The sequence below is a fragment of the Cupressus sempervirens genome, chromosome 3, assembly GCF_028749045.1.
Source record: "Cupressus sempervirens isolate cs-2001-9-10 chromosome 3, ASM2874904v1, whole genome shotgun sequence".
Classification (NCBI taxonomy): Eukaryota; Viridiplantae; Streptophyta; class Pinopsida; order Cupressales; family Cupressaceae; genus Cupressus; species Cupressus sempervirens.
This window is the reverse complement of record NC_143120.1, coordinates 366,940,098-366,953,941: the sequence shown is the minus strand read 5'-3', so window position 1 is coordinate 366,953,941 and position 13,844 is coordinate 366,940,098. Positions and strand designations below refer to the sequence as shown.

General features: G+C 32.2%; 1 protein-coding gene across 1 annotated transcript in view; it reads left to right on the top strand.

Annotated features, from left to right (window-relative positions):
* Window positions 1–13,639, top strand: part of LOC149566513 (peroxisomal adenine nucleotide carrier 1-like) — a 38,713-nt gene extending 25,074 nt beyond the window's left edge. Inside the window, exons 2-5 of the mRNA XM_089819829.1 lie at window positions 8,933–9,164; window positions 10,667–10,813; window positions 12,722–12,891; window positions 13,144–13,639. Of these exons, the coding sequence (XP_089675955.1) occupies window positions 8,933–9,164; window positions 10,667–10,813; window positions 12,722–12,891; window positions 13,144–13,438 (844 nt within the window). The 3' untranslated portion in view covers window positions 13,439–13,639. The remainder of the gene's footprint in view (window positions 1–8,932; window positions 9,165–10,666; window positions 10,814–12,721; window positions 12,892–13,143) is intronic.
* Window positions 13,640–13,844: the final 205 nt, after the last annotated feature.

The following is a 13,844-nucleotide window of genomic DNA, read 5'->3' as shown; positions in this document are numbered from 1 at the left end:
TTGCATCCATGCAATCAACAATATGAATAAAAGCGACAAAATATATTTTCTACAATAAATCAGTTAAATTCTATTTTATTTCCTTTTTGTATCTCTATGATATGTAAATGACTTAAGTTAATGAAAAAATAGGTTTAATCTCTTTTTCTAAGATTTTTACTTTTTTTTGGCAAATCTAAAATTTTCCTGATTTTTACGCAACTATTTCAAAACATCTTATACTTTTGTTTTGCCGAAACAACATTTGTTCTATAAGAAAAACTACTTTTTATGTAAAACTTAAGGACATTTCCATAGCATAGAGATATAGAAAGCAAATAAAATAAAGTTTAACCTATGAATTGTTGAAAATAGATCTTTGCTGTTTATATTCATATACCTAATTACACAAGAAGATATTCAGTCAACTTTTTAAGAGGCCAGTCACCAAATACAACAAATAGTTGTCCAAGACTAAGATAAAAAATTAGCTTAGTCTATGAAGTAACTGAGATCAAAATTTATTAGAGAATAAACCATCTACTGTTTGGAATTTAGTAAAAAAGTGGAAGTCATTTTGAAGTTATCCAAGGCTTTCATTGTGATTGAGGAAAGGAGTTTTGTAGAGGTAGTACAATCTTGAGAAAGCTTATCAAATCATATTCTACAATCACAATGCTTTATATTGCATAATGGCATTTGGTATCTTTATATGGGGTAGAATTAAACAAAAGGCATTGTTGTTGAAGTAAAAGATAAGCATCGAAATGAGTGAATGCCACTTAGAAGAACTTCACCAGAAAAGTACATCAGTTGAGTTAGATGTAGAATGAATTTTCTTTTTAAAGTACATTAGTTGAGAAATAGGATAGAAGAAATGGTATGCTTGAAATTAGTATAAATCTGAAGGGTCTGGTGTGATGTAAATCTGCCGAAGTATCTGATGTAATCAGTTATCTGAGAATGATAAAATGTCATTGTTTACATTAGACTTATAAACTTTTTTTTTGGGTTCGACTTTAAACTCTGATTGGATCACTGGTTGATGGTTGTTTTATTGGACCATTGACCATACTATCACTATACATAGCAGCAAAAATAGTTTAGCGAAGAATTGGTGCACCAAAAGTTCAATATTTTTCGGAAAAATGATAATTTATTTTTAAACAAAAACAAAAGAACTTATAGAAAAAGAGACAAAAACTACTTAAGAAAAACTGAAGGGTATTTCCATAGTGCAAAGATATAGAAAGAAAATAAAATAAAGTTTAACTTAAAATTTGCACAAAGTAGATTTTTGTTGTTTATAACTTTATATTCATATTGCTAATTACGTAGGCAAATATTTTTGGTCAACTTTTAAAGAGGCTAGTCACTAAATACACCGAATAGTTGAAGTCTAAGATCAAATATTAGCCAAGTCTATGAAGTGAGTGAGATCAAAATTAATCAAGCAATGATCCATCTATTGTTAGGAATTATGTAAAAGTGAAAGCCATTTTGAAGTGATCCAAGACTTACATTATCATTGAGGCAAGGAGTTTTTTGTAGGGGTAGTTCAATATTTGAGAAAGCTTATTAAATCATATTCTACAATTTCAATTCCATAATTGCAATTGGTAAGGTCTTTATATGGGGTAGGGTTTGACATAAGACATTTGTTGTCGAAGTACAAGATTAGCAAGCCACTGGTGTTGGGGATATCTAGCTTGCAAGTACCATTTTAGGTGGAAACAAATGTTAACGATCATGCATCAAAGGCTGTTTTATTACTTGTAAGCTTCTTTGTTATCATTCAAACTTATGTATGAAGCACCTTGGATATATTCTTGATATAATGAATTCATATGTATGAGCAAAAATTAAATATATTAATTACAAGTTAAAAATCATAATATGTATAAAAATTAAATATATACATAATTAATTTGAAATTATTTATAATTTCATAATTTATTATACATAATTATATCTTTATCCACACCCTGCTACTATAGAATTTTAGGGGCCCTATAACTATTAATACATATTAATTGTTTATAATAGTTCTTATTTTAAAGTTGTTTTATAATTCTAATAATAAACTATAGGGGTTTGCTTCTTCCTTGCTAAAATGCAATTTACAATAGATAATAGTTATAATTTTTAAGTTATTGTATAATACTAATTATATACTTGCTTGCATAAAATCCATGGGGCACGGTGTGTAGAGAGTTTAAATAATATTGAAGCCATGCGATGATTTAGAGTAGATTCATCAGCTGCTTCAACACTATCTCATATGTCCCCTATGATCTAAGATGATGACCAATGATCCTTCAACTCCCTTGTTTAGGGGTTTTAAGCGATTTGGTAATGTTGCAAGTTTTCCTAGGGTTTTGTGGATTTTTGAAAATAAAAATTCATAGTTTTTTTGCTTTTTATTACGATAATGGATAATAGTCTATTATTAGTTAATGGTAATCTATTTTAAATATTAGAATGTTTCTAATATTTAGTTCACTTTAGTTAGCTGTAGCTTTTTTAGCTTTCTTTCAGCTAGAATAGAATGTTTCTATTCTTTATGATCGTTTCCTAAGGAAACATCATTCTATTCTTTTGTATATATAGACACCTCGGTCTCTGTTAATAAAAGCAAGTATTTTACCAATTACTTTGTAATACTTTTTGTGTGGATTTTAACATGATTTAAATGCAAAAAATTGTTGAAAATTTTGTCAATGGTATTTTCATGAAGCGGGGCTTTTTTGGGGAAAAAATTGGTTGAATTAGGTATAATCATTATTTTTGGAAGATTATTGCTCGTTTGCTATAACAAAGGGAAACTAAAAAGATTCTCTTCTACACTTACATGAGAGTACATCCCATGCACCGAATTGGCGTCTTTCATTTGGTGATGATCCTAGAAGTGCCTTCATCTTCTTACCTTTTATTTTGGGAAAATCCATAGTTACGAACAGATTTAGGTGACCTGTAGGAAGGGTTGCAAATCAAATAAGGGGATTCAAATAAATGAATAAGTGGATAGCTATGTTATGTTGAAGATGGTAGCTGCAATAGAGATCTATATCTCTGGAAATATGGGTGTTATCACTATTTTTGTCACCTTCAATTGAAAAGGATACTTGTTCTTAATTTTTAATATTAAAGTAATGACATGTGTCATTCAACATGCATTGAGGCATGGAAATTCGAAGAGTTGTAATTGTAATAACGAGTCACGTTTTAGGAAATTGAAGAGACCTTCGGTTGGTATGTGAAGAGTCTCTCATTAAATTATATATTTCACATCAAGCAAAAGGAATTGTACACTTGAAGTTTATTATCAATATAAGAGATATTTTGTTGGTGTGGCTGGATTTTTGCCTTTCATTCTAGAAGGGTTTTCCTAGGATAAATGTATTTTGTTTTGTGTCTTGTTTATTCACTTCTTTGTTGCTGATCATTTAATTCCTGGGTATAAAACTTAACATGATATCAAAGCTAGGTTTTGATAATAGCAATCAAGGGTGTTCATGAAACTCTGCCATGAAAGCACCTCCGGTCAAGTTGTTCAAGGAGTATGAGATCCAGCGTTTCGATTACAATCTGTGGCGAAAAGAGGTTTAGAAATGTTGATGCTCAAGGGATCAAATAGATTGAATTTGTCTTGGCCAATAAATGTGAGTGCTAGCGTGGTAACTTTACTCACCTTTGAGTCATCATTAATTTAGTATCACCAGATGAGAGTCATTATGTGAGGAAGCCCAACAGTTTTCCCCTCAATGCTAGAAATTGAAAAGCCATTGGTATTAGTTATGCGCATGTGTATGTGGATTGCGGATGGAAAAACTATTGGATTTTGCTCAAACGCACGTTTAGTTTATGTTGCTATTAGAGATCATTCTTGGTGTGATTTTTGGACATATTCATGACATAGCTCCTGTTAAGTGAAAACGAGAACGACCTAAGTTTTCTCTAGTCGATTGGAGCATCATAACTTGGCATTTCTTTATCGAGCTTGATTCAGATATCTCACTATAAACAAAGTTGCGTTGTTTTTTTTTGGTTGAAGATTGAAATCATTCTCTATTAGAGAGATTCCATTTAAGGGGAAAATATCGCTTTTTTTTATATGGCCACATGAAGGGTCAAAAGCATTCAAGGAAATAACGACAGAAGTGCAAATTTGAAGACGAAGAGGATAGCAGGAGTCATCGGTTTGTATGGCAAGTCGAGCGTTGACCTCTATTTCCTTGCATTCTTGATCGGTATGTGTCTAAACAACTTTTAATAGAAAGTGAAATGATACCAAGAATATAGTTCTATTTTTTTTATGATCGTGATTGATTTCTAGCTTTCTTGATTGTTTTTCTTGATCACGTGTATGCAATCTGAGTTATGACTCAAACTCATCGATACTCAAGAGACATTCTTGATCGTATGATCAATCAGAAAAAGATTGATGTTTGTAGGGGTTCCTTCCACTATATCTAGTGCTTTAAATATCCCATCGGTTTTGACTTGGAAAAGAAGTACATGAAGAGATAGGAGTAATTTTTATGGAGATTGTAAACTCTATTTGATGATTGCTTCGCCATTTCAGCCTTTCCCTCGATGAGTGTGTGAATTACCATCGAGCAGAGAGGAGGTTCTCTAGATTGCTGAAAGGTAATATATATGTTATGGAAAACATAAATTATTTAATTTGGTATTGATCCTATGTACAAGTTATGTGTTTAATTCTGCAGGATGCTTCATTAATGTTCTTATTTGTATTATATGTTTTGTTTCATATGTATTCTAACTTGACATTGTGCAAAGAAGTTGTGAGTGCTAACTAGTTAATCTCCAATGGTTTTAATGACTATGTCAAAGATTGAACTTGAAGATTCGATTAGCAAGTTCTACGATATGAATATTGGTTTAATTTTGATAAAAGAAATCATTGTGTATCACTTCATAATTGTGTATATTCTATATTGATCTATGTATGTTGGTAGCATTGATCTTTATATGATAGATTGATTTTATGAATTATTTTTCTATCTCTCATCGTTGCAAAATGCAAAAAGAAAGATAATAGTTTGCTTTAATTAAGAGGGAGATGTTGAGCTTTATAGGGAATTTTTTTTGGCTTCAGAGGGATGCTTCATAATTAAGAGGGAGTACTTATGGAATCCCCTTCATTCTCATATATGCTTGTGATTCTTGTGATATTTGTGAAATTTGAGACTTAAATGGAACTAAGTGTTGTTTTGTTATATCTGTTTACATTCATGTGAAACCAACAATGAGATTGTTTGATCAGCTATGATAACTCTTTCACTATGCAATAGTGAATATCATGTTGAGAGAGTCCATGATGTCATCACGTTGAGAGATTCCGTGATGGGAGTTGGATGTCATGTTGAGAGATTCCATGAGAGTTTATGTTGAGAGATTCCGTAATTAAAGGCGTAGCTGTGAGTCTTACAAATCTGTCATGTTGAGTGATTCCATGATTATTAGCAATGAGTAAGTGTTACAAGTTTTCATGTTGAGTGATTCCATGATTATTAACAATGAGTAATTGTTATAGGTTTTCATGTTGAGTGATTCCATGATTATTAACAATGAGTGATTGTTATAAGTTTTCGTGTTGAGTAATTTCATGAATCTTATAAGATCTATGTGAAGAGATTTTATCATTGACATTTTGGTTGCAGTCTTGTGTGATTGTTTAGCTAAAGATCTCTCTCTAGCTAAGAGGGTGTTGAAGATGGTAGCTGTGATAGAGATCTTTATCTCTGGAAATATGGGTATTATCACTGTTTTTGTCACCTTCAACTGAAAATGACATTTATGCTTAATTTGTAATATTAAAGTAATGATGTGTCATTCAACATGCATTGAGACATGGAATTCAAAGAGTTGTAATTGTAATAACGAGTCACATTTTAGGAAATTGAAGAGACCGTCGGTTGGTATGTGAATAGTCTCTCATTAGTTATATATTTCGCATCAAGCAAAAGGAATTGTACAGTTGAAGTTTATTATCAATATAAGAGATATTTTGTTGGTGTGGCTGGGTTTTTGCCCTTCATTCTAGAAGGGCTTTCCCAAGATAAATGTATTGAGTTTTGTGTCTTGTTTATTCACTTCTTTGTTGCTGTTTATCTAATTTCTGGGTATAAAATTTAACATGCTATATGTAAATATGTTACCAGAAATTGTGGGTACATGGATGTGTATGTGGTCAATCTCCCTCTAATGTAGTTTCTTGGCAACACTGGAAGAAAACAATAGAAAGTGACACTCATATTTGAATTATCAGGAGTGCAAGGCTTAATTTATGTTCATGTGATAAGTATCGTCCAGTTACTAATTCTTGGTTTCTAATCTTTTCTTGTTAAAGCAATGGAGATACCTGAGCCATAAGAATAGTATAGCTATATACTTGTTGACAATTGCTTAATAATTTCATGATAAGCAGTGGTCGTTCAGATGTTTTAGAAGATGAGCAGGAAATGCATCTACTGTCAATATTTATTAACAGTGGAAACAAAGTGCTTATATTTCTACTTCAATCTTTGTCATCAATGTTGGCATGGTGCTACCTAGAAGCTTTTCAATAATAATCTTTTACTAGATTAGACTTTATATTGAAGGGGAAGGTGAAATTGTTAAAAACAAAATGATTGTATTAACCAATACTCCGAATATATAGATTTTACAGACACCATAAAAAACTAAGAACATCAGTTTTCCACAATCCATTTGATTTATGTTAAGTGCTTCTAGTTTTGATTGTATGAGATTTCTTGAATCAACATTTCGGATCACACACTGTGATCCATCATCAGGATACCACAATATTGTGATGATGGATCACAAAATGTGATTCGAAATGTTGATTCAAAAAATCTCCCACAATCAAAACCAGAAGCTCTTAACATAAACTATAAACAACATTAATTAAAAAAAAGTTGTCTAAATAAAGACATCTAAAAATACCAGATTAAGATAACTAAAAATAAAACCTAAATGCCTATTAAATTAGGTTCTATAAGAACGAGCTAAATATAGAAAGAACCTAGGATACTAAAAATATTCTTCTATCCTCCCTTAAAGGTCATTCTATCAACTACCTTGCAAAAGACTCTACATGTCTTGTGATCATAAACCCTTCAGAACATTCTACTTCTGCTAAGACTCTCCTTGGATTTGTAGAATGTCCATGACCAAGTGTAGCCCAGAAAAGAACAGAGAATGCTCCCTTCTTCAAAACAATCTACCACTAACCCTCTCAAAACCTGCAAAGCCTCGGACCAAAAATCATTAGAAAGCATCCATCTAGATGTTGGATAACAGAGTTGTCCTTCCATGTAGACAGAGACACATTTAGAACAACTACCATGATTTTGAAGAAAATCTGGGAAACCCTCCAAATATTTGCAGATGAGCTGGATGCCCCAAAACATACTACAAGATACTATGGTTCAAAGTGAAAATTAGTGTTTTTTAGGGAAAAACGGTAAAACCGCTAAAACAGAAACCCTTGACAGAAAATCCCATGTGCACTTTGCGAATTGCAGAAACCAGAAACAATTTTTGAGAAAAATCAGCCAAAACCAAGATCAAAATCAAACACAATTTTTGAGGTGAAAAATTGATCAAAATTAAACATGATTTTTGAGGTGAAAAATTGAACAAAGCCAAACGTGATACGAGGCAAAAAATCAATCAAAACTAAATCAATAGCTGGCACGAAATTTGAGACATGAATTAACATACAAAGCATCATTTAAAGGAAAAAAAGGTAAAACCTTGCCAGACTTTGGAGAGCCCTCCTGAATTATAGAAGCCCTGACCAGGGCATACAAGAGAAAACTAGGAAACCTTTAATTATTGAGAAAAAAATTATAAAACCTCGAGATAAATTTTTGAGGATTACAATATATTAAACCACCCCTTCCTATATTGGAGGACAAAGGCCTAAAATAACTACAGGCCTTAACGGGCAAAATTAGAAAATCTGTCAAATAATTTTTGAGGAAGAAATTATTAAAACCCACGAGATAATTTTTGAGGAAAACTAGTAAACCCAAACAGATAATTTTTGTGGAAAACATTATTATAACCCTCCCATATGAGAGTCATACCTAGACTGGCTCCTGCTTTGATACCATGAAATTGTTAAAACTAGAATAATTGTTATAATTTATAACCAATACAACAATTCTGTATAGTTTACAGACACTATATGAAGTGTACATAAAAGCAAAGTTGTCTAAATAAAGACAATGTCTAAAAATAGATCAAATTAAGATAACTAAAAATAAAGCCTAAATGACTATTTATTAACCATGGCTCTAGTATAACAAACTGCATGAAGCAGGGGAGGAACTAGGAATGACAAGCTCAAAAGATTAAATTCAACAAAAGTGCAACTAATCTCACCTTTCCTTTTCCCTCATTTGTTTTAAAATCTCTTTAATATTTTCTTTTTGCTTTTATATCCAATGCAGTGGATTGTAATTTTTATTGTTATACTGAGTTAATAATTTGTTAAGTTGTTAATTGCTTGTGGGATGGGTGGTTTTTACACTAGTTTATGCACAATCTAAAGAATATGCAATAGATACATGTATCTTCACCAGAACTTTCGAAAACTCATGCTGAATAACAATTCCCAGATGTTTGTTGGCACAAGTGAAGATATTCCTTACGGATTGTCCAATCTCCCTGCCACTTCACATTCTGTAAACTTGGTCTGGGGCACGCACTGGAAATGGTTTTTAACTTTCTGGGGTTCAACTGTAATGTAATATTTAAAAAAAGTCATGGCATAATATTATTAATGAATAATATATGGTAATTTAGACAGAAATCATGGCCGAATAGATTATTGGAATTTCTATTACAATGACATGGAAAAATGTTTAATGAAAGCAGAAAATGTTTCTTACTGTATTTTATGTTGAATGTGCAGATATTTATCTGACGTATTGTGGGAGGCAATTTCGACAGGGCAGATTCGTTCATTGTACCAGGGGCTTGGCACAAAGAATTTGCAATCAGTTATATCTCAATTTATTTACTTTTATAGTTATAGTTACTTTAAAAGATTATATTTGAATAGAAGCAAACAAAAGTACATGGAGACAAAAGCAAATCTGCTCATAGCTGCAGCTGCTGGAGCTTGCACATCACTGATTACTCAGGTTGAATTCTTTGCCCATTTCCTTTTTTTTGTGATATTAGTTTTTGGTTATGCTGCACTTTATTCAATACAGGCATTGATAAATAACTTTATGAAATAAATATTTGTCTCTTGATCGTAGGAAGTAATGAATATGGGAGTATTTTGTCTGGACTCTCACACTCTTGCAAGTTTGAATTAAAGTAGCTAATCGTTAAAATTTGTTTTGACGTAGCTTAACTTGAGATTATCTTGTCGGCTCATAATTCTTTAATAAAATTGGGCAGTTGCATTATAGTGGAATATAGAAATGCTCTACCAGCTTACAATAAGGATGGAGGAGCTCTCCTTCAGAGTCCAGACTATTATAAAGAACTGCTCATCATGATAGTAGCACTGTGCCATCCTAATAAGATCCTTAGGGTGTTTCTATCCACCCAAACTCTTTATACAAAATAGTATCAATTTTTTCGGGATAACAGCAATTATTGAATTACATCCATAGTTGCAATAGGGTCTCTATGACTACCTGGTCATGGATTATAGGTAATTTATGAGTGCTTTGTTTGCACTTTCAAACAGTTGAAAACTTGAAAACATAGAAGCAGGAAGTCTTGAAATTGTTAAAATTGCATTTTAGTGTCTTTTTTGGTCAACATTGATTTACTTTTACTAATTTTAGTGAACCTAATTCAATAGTTTTATGTGAGATATCTTATACATGCTTAGGATCCTTAGGGGGTTTTCTATCCACCCAAACTCTTTATACACAATAATATCAATTTCTTCGGGATAACAGTAATTACTGAATTACATCCATAGTTGTGATAGGGTCTCTATGACTACTTGGTCATGGATAATAGGTAACTCATGAGTGCTTTGTTTGCACTTTCAAACAGTTGAAAACTTGAAAGCATAGAAGCAGGAAGGCTTGAAATTGTTAAAATAGCATTTTAGTTTCTTTTTTGGTCAACATTGATTTACTTCTACTAATTTTAGTGAATCTAATTCAATAATTCTATGTGAGATATCTTATACATGCTTTGGGATATTTGCTTAAAAAAAACTTAAGCATGAGTTCTTTCTCCTTTTAAATAATTTTTTTGGGTTAAATTTATGTTATTTTTTAAAGTTCCCTTTAGTTTTGATGTTTATGGGCGTGGCTGCAATGCTTGGAAGTTGGAATTAGTTTCACCATTTTCTTGGAAGTTTTTTGTGGGCTTAATTGCAGACCTTCTTATTCGCTTATAAATTGTAATGTATATTTTTAGTTGGTTGTGCCAATCAACTTGCTATTTTAAAATTTTCTACTTTAATTGCTATATGTTTGTTTAGTGATAATAGATTACCTGTTCAGGTCTGTTTTGGTCAGTACGTGAAACAAATATGACCTCAAGAATTTTTATTATTGCAATAAAGAAAATAACTAGAAGTATAACTAATTATGTTGCATTGTTTTATGTATAACTTTATCATTTGCATTGTGTCAAAGATTCTGATATTCTTTTGTTTTGTTTTGGAAAGCCACTAGACACAGCCTCAGCTCGGATGCAGACTAGTGAATTTGGGAAATCTAAGGGTCTTTGGCAGACTCTTAGTGAGGGCTCTTGGGAAAAGGCATTTGACGGTGTTGGTGTTTCTCTGCTTCTCACCTCTAACCCTGCCATACAGGTACTGAAAATACTATTCGTTGTACTTGTTTTTTCACTCCTTCAAGCAACGACCATTTGGGAGAATTTGAATGCCGCATAATGTGCTATCATTGGATCAAATGTTTGTAATGTTTTATTAAGTAGATAAAAGGTCATTGAGAAATAACTTATGGTACCTTTCCATAGTACATACATGTCACGGAAAAGGATAAATTGTATTCATTACCTGGGTTTAAAATAAGAAAAACTCAGGATACTAAAGAACAAAGTAACATTGGTAAAATATTGTTAAATAACTGATTTTGTTATTTCTTGTCAATTACAGTGTACAGAGGCAAAAGTAACATAGTTGATTGAAGTAATGCCAATTACAAAAAAATGTTTAGAAGAGGGTATATGTAGAACAAATGACTGAAAAGATTGAAAGCTGAGATCTGATTCATTGTATTTTTCTTCTGTTACCATTCCTTCAGTCCTTATCCCCTATCTTTTGCTATTAACCATGTCAACTATTTTCTGTTGCTTTCTTTGTATAAATCTGGAGACTTCTCTTATTGCACTCTGGCTAAATCATTGGTTTCCTAACTTTTGCCTGTTAGTTTTCCAAGATAAGAATTTACTGAAAATGTTATTTTTCAACAATTTGATAGTCTTATGTAACATTAAATAAATGTAGATGCAAGAAATATGTATATTTTTCATTTGATTCTGGACCACACTAAGTTATCCATCATCAGGAAATAATTGCAGTTATTGATCACTGAGTGCGATCTGAAACGTCAAATGAAAAATAAACATGGCTTTTATCCAAAAGAATTTTGCATCTACATTCATGGACTGAGAGAAACTTATACCTGCTATTGAATAAATGGCTTGTTTAGGACACATTGTGTGTGAAATGTTTCACATGATGTAATATTGTGAAAATTCTAGTTTTGGCTTCAACTTGAGAGGTTATCAAACATCTTTATGGTTTTTCAAAATTCAACCACAACTTTGTGTAACTACTGACCCATGCTTTTGCTTGTTCCACTTAGAAGTCTGGTCATGGTAACCACATTTTCTCAAACATTAATTATGCTAGGGAGGTGAATTGTTGGTGATGGGGTGCAGAATTTTCTGAAATGTTGACCAAGCCTGACCTGAACTCTCTTTCAAAGATGGTTAGGTTGACTTGTTGCATCTTCCTTTTTCACCAATAGACAGTTTGTTGGAATACTCTTTCCTTGGACGTGGCAATGTTTGGGAAGTAGTGTCATTATCAAATTACTGATGCATGTGATGTTTTCCAGTAGCAAATATCGAGAGTAATTTAAATAGGTTTAGTCATTGATATAGACTCTATTTAGGAAAAGAAAAGAAAAACTTGTAGCTAATCAGGTGGTCGTACAGTTCTTCAACTACAAAGGCTCATATCTATATCATTGAGTTCTGTAAGCTAAGGTTGCAAATATCAAACTTAAATGGTCAATTGCCAAGTTGAAAATTCTAATAGCTATAATGAACAAGAGCACAATTCTTTGTTCAATTTACTATTCTGTTTTTACATTTGTAGTATCCTCCTAGAGCAACAGAAATTAAAATTGAATTTCATATCCAATTTTTAGCAATCATGGCTGGCAGTTTGTTAAGGTAGAGAATATAGAAAAGAGGCCTTGTAAATTGAAGTAGAGTTAAACAATCATGCACAGTGCTCTATTTTTATGGAAGAGCACTCTATTCCTATGGAAGAGTCGTTTGCAAATATGGTTTGCACAAACGGCTCTTCCATAAAAATAGAGCACTGTGCATGATTGTTAAACTCTACTTCAATTTACAAGGGGACTTGCATTTTCTGAATTATGCACAATGATGCTTGCTTTCACTATATCTTGCATGTTTTCTAGTTTATTGGACTTTATTTGACATGTCTAATGTTTTATTTCAGTACACAGTTTTTGAGCAGTTCAAACGAAGGTTACTGGCGAAACAGAAAAGAAATCAAAATGATTCAGTTACAGCTTACTCTTCTCCTGTTGTCATCTCAGCTTTTGCTGCCTTCCTATTAGGTGCACTTTCAAAGACAGTGGCAACAATTGTGACATATCCAGCAATAAGGTCGTATTCGTCAACAACATTCTTATTTAAAAGACCTTTTTTTTTCTTGGATCATCATTGTTCTTTGAAGTGAAATTGATTTTAATTAGCAGCTATTGGATGTGAGACTTTTTAAAATGTCATTTTTTGCTTTAAGTTGCCTAGTTGAGTACCTGCCATTTGCAGTTTCAGCTGAGTTGGTTTATTCTTTGTGATCAAATTTTTTGTCTAAAACAAAATTTGGAATTCCCCCTTACAAACTCCTATTTGCAGATGCAAGGTTATGATTCAACGAGCTGAAACTGAAGATGAAAATGAATTAAAAATGAATGGATGGAATCGAGAGAAACAACCTAAACAAGTAGTAGATGCACTGAGAATCATTTGGCGAAATGAGGGCCCTTCAGGTTTCTACAAAGGATTATCTGCCCAAATTTTGAAGACAGTCCTGAGTGCAGCTTTATTGTTGATGATCAAAGAGAAAACTTCTCGAAGCACTTGGGTTTTGATGGTTGCACTCAGAAGATATATTTTAGATGTAAAAAAGAGAATTAAGAAGACATTATAATGTTGTAATAGAAAAGTATTGGCAAAGGGCTAAAGACATCTACTTCTGACAATTTATGTGTAGTTCAGATACTGTCCTATCCCTAGACATTTGGGGGATGAAACCAAAAGCATTCTTGACTGTTAAAAAAAAATCTCTGCCATCTGAAGGCTTGTGTAGTTTCATTCACAACTTAATAAACTGATTATGATGCAAGATAAATCATGTATTGTAAACTTTGAAAAGTTTAGCTATTGATAGATTGGGAGGCCATTTTTTATAAGAATCAAAGAATCATGAACTGCATTTTTAATTTATCCAGTTTTAGGTTTGAATGTGCAGTTTTGTTTTCTCACATCTAGTAACATAATTTTGATCCGAGTTGACATATTTGGATGTACTTGACAGAGGAAATATGCAATTTAAT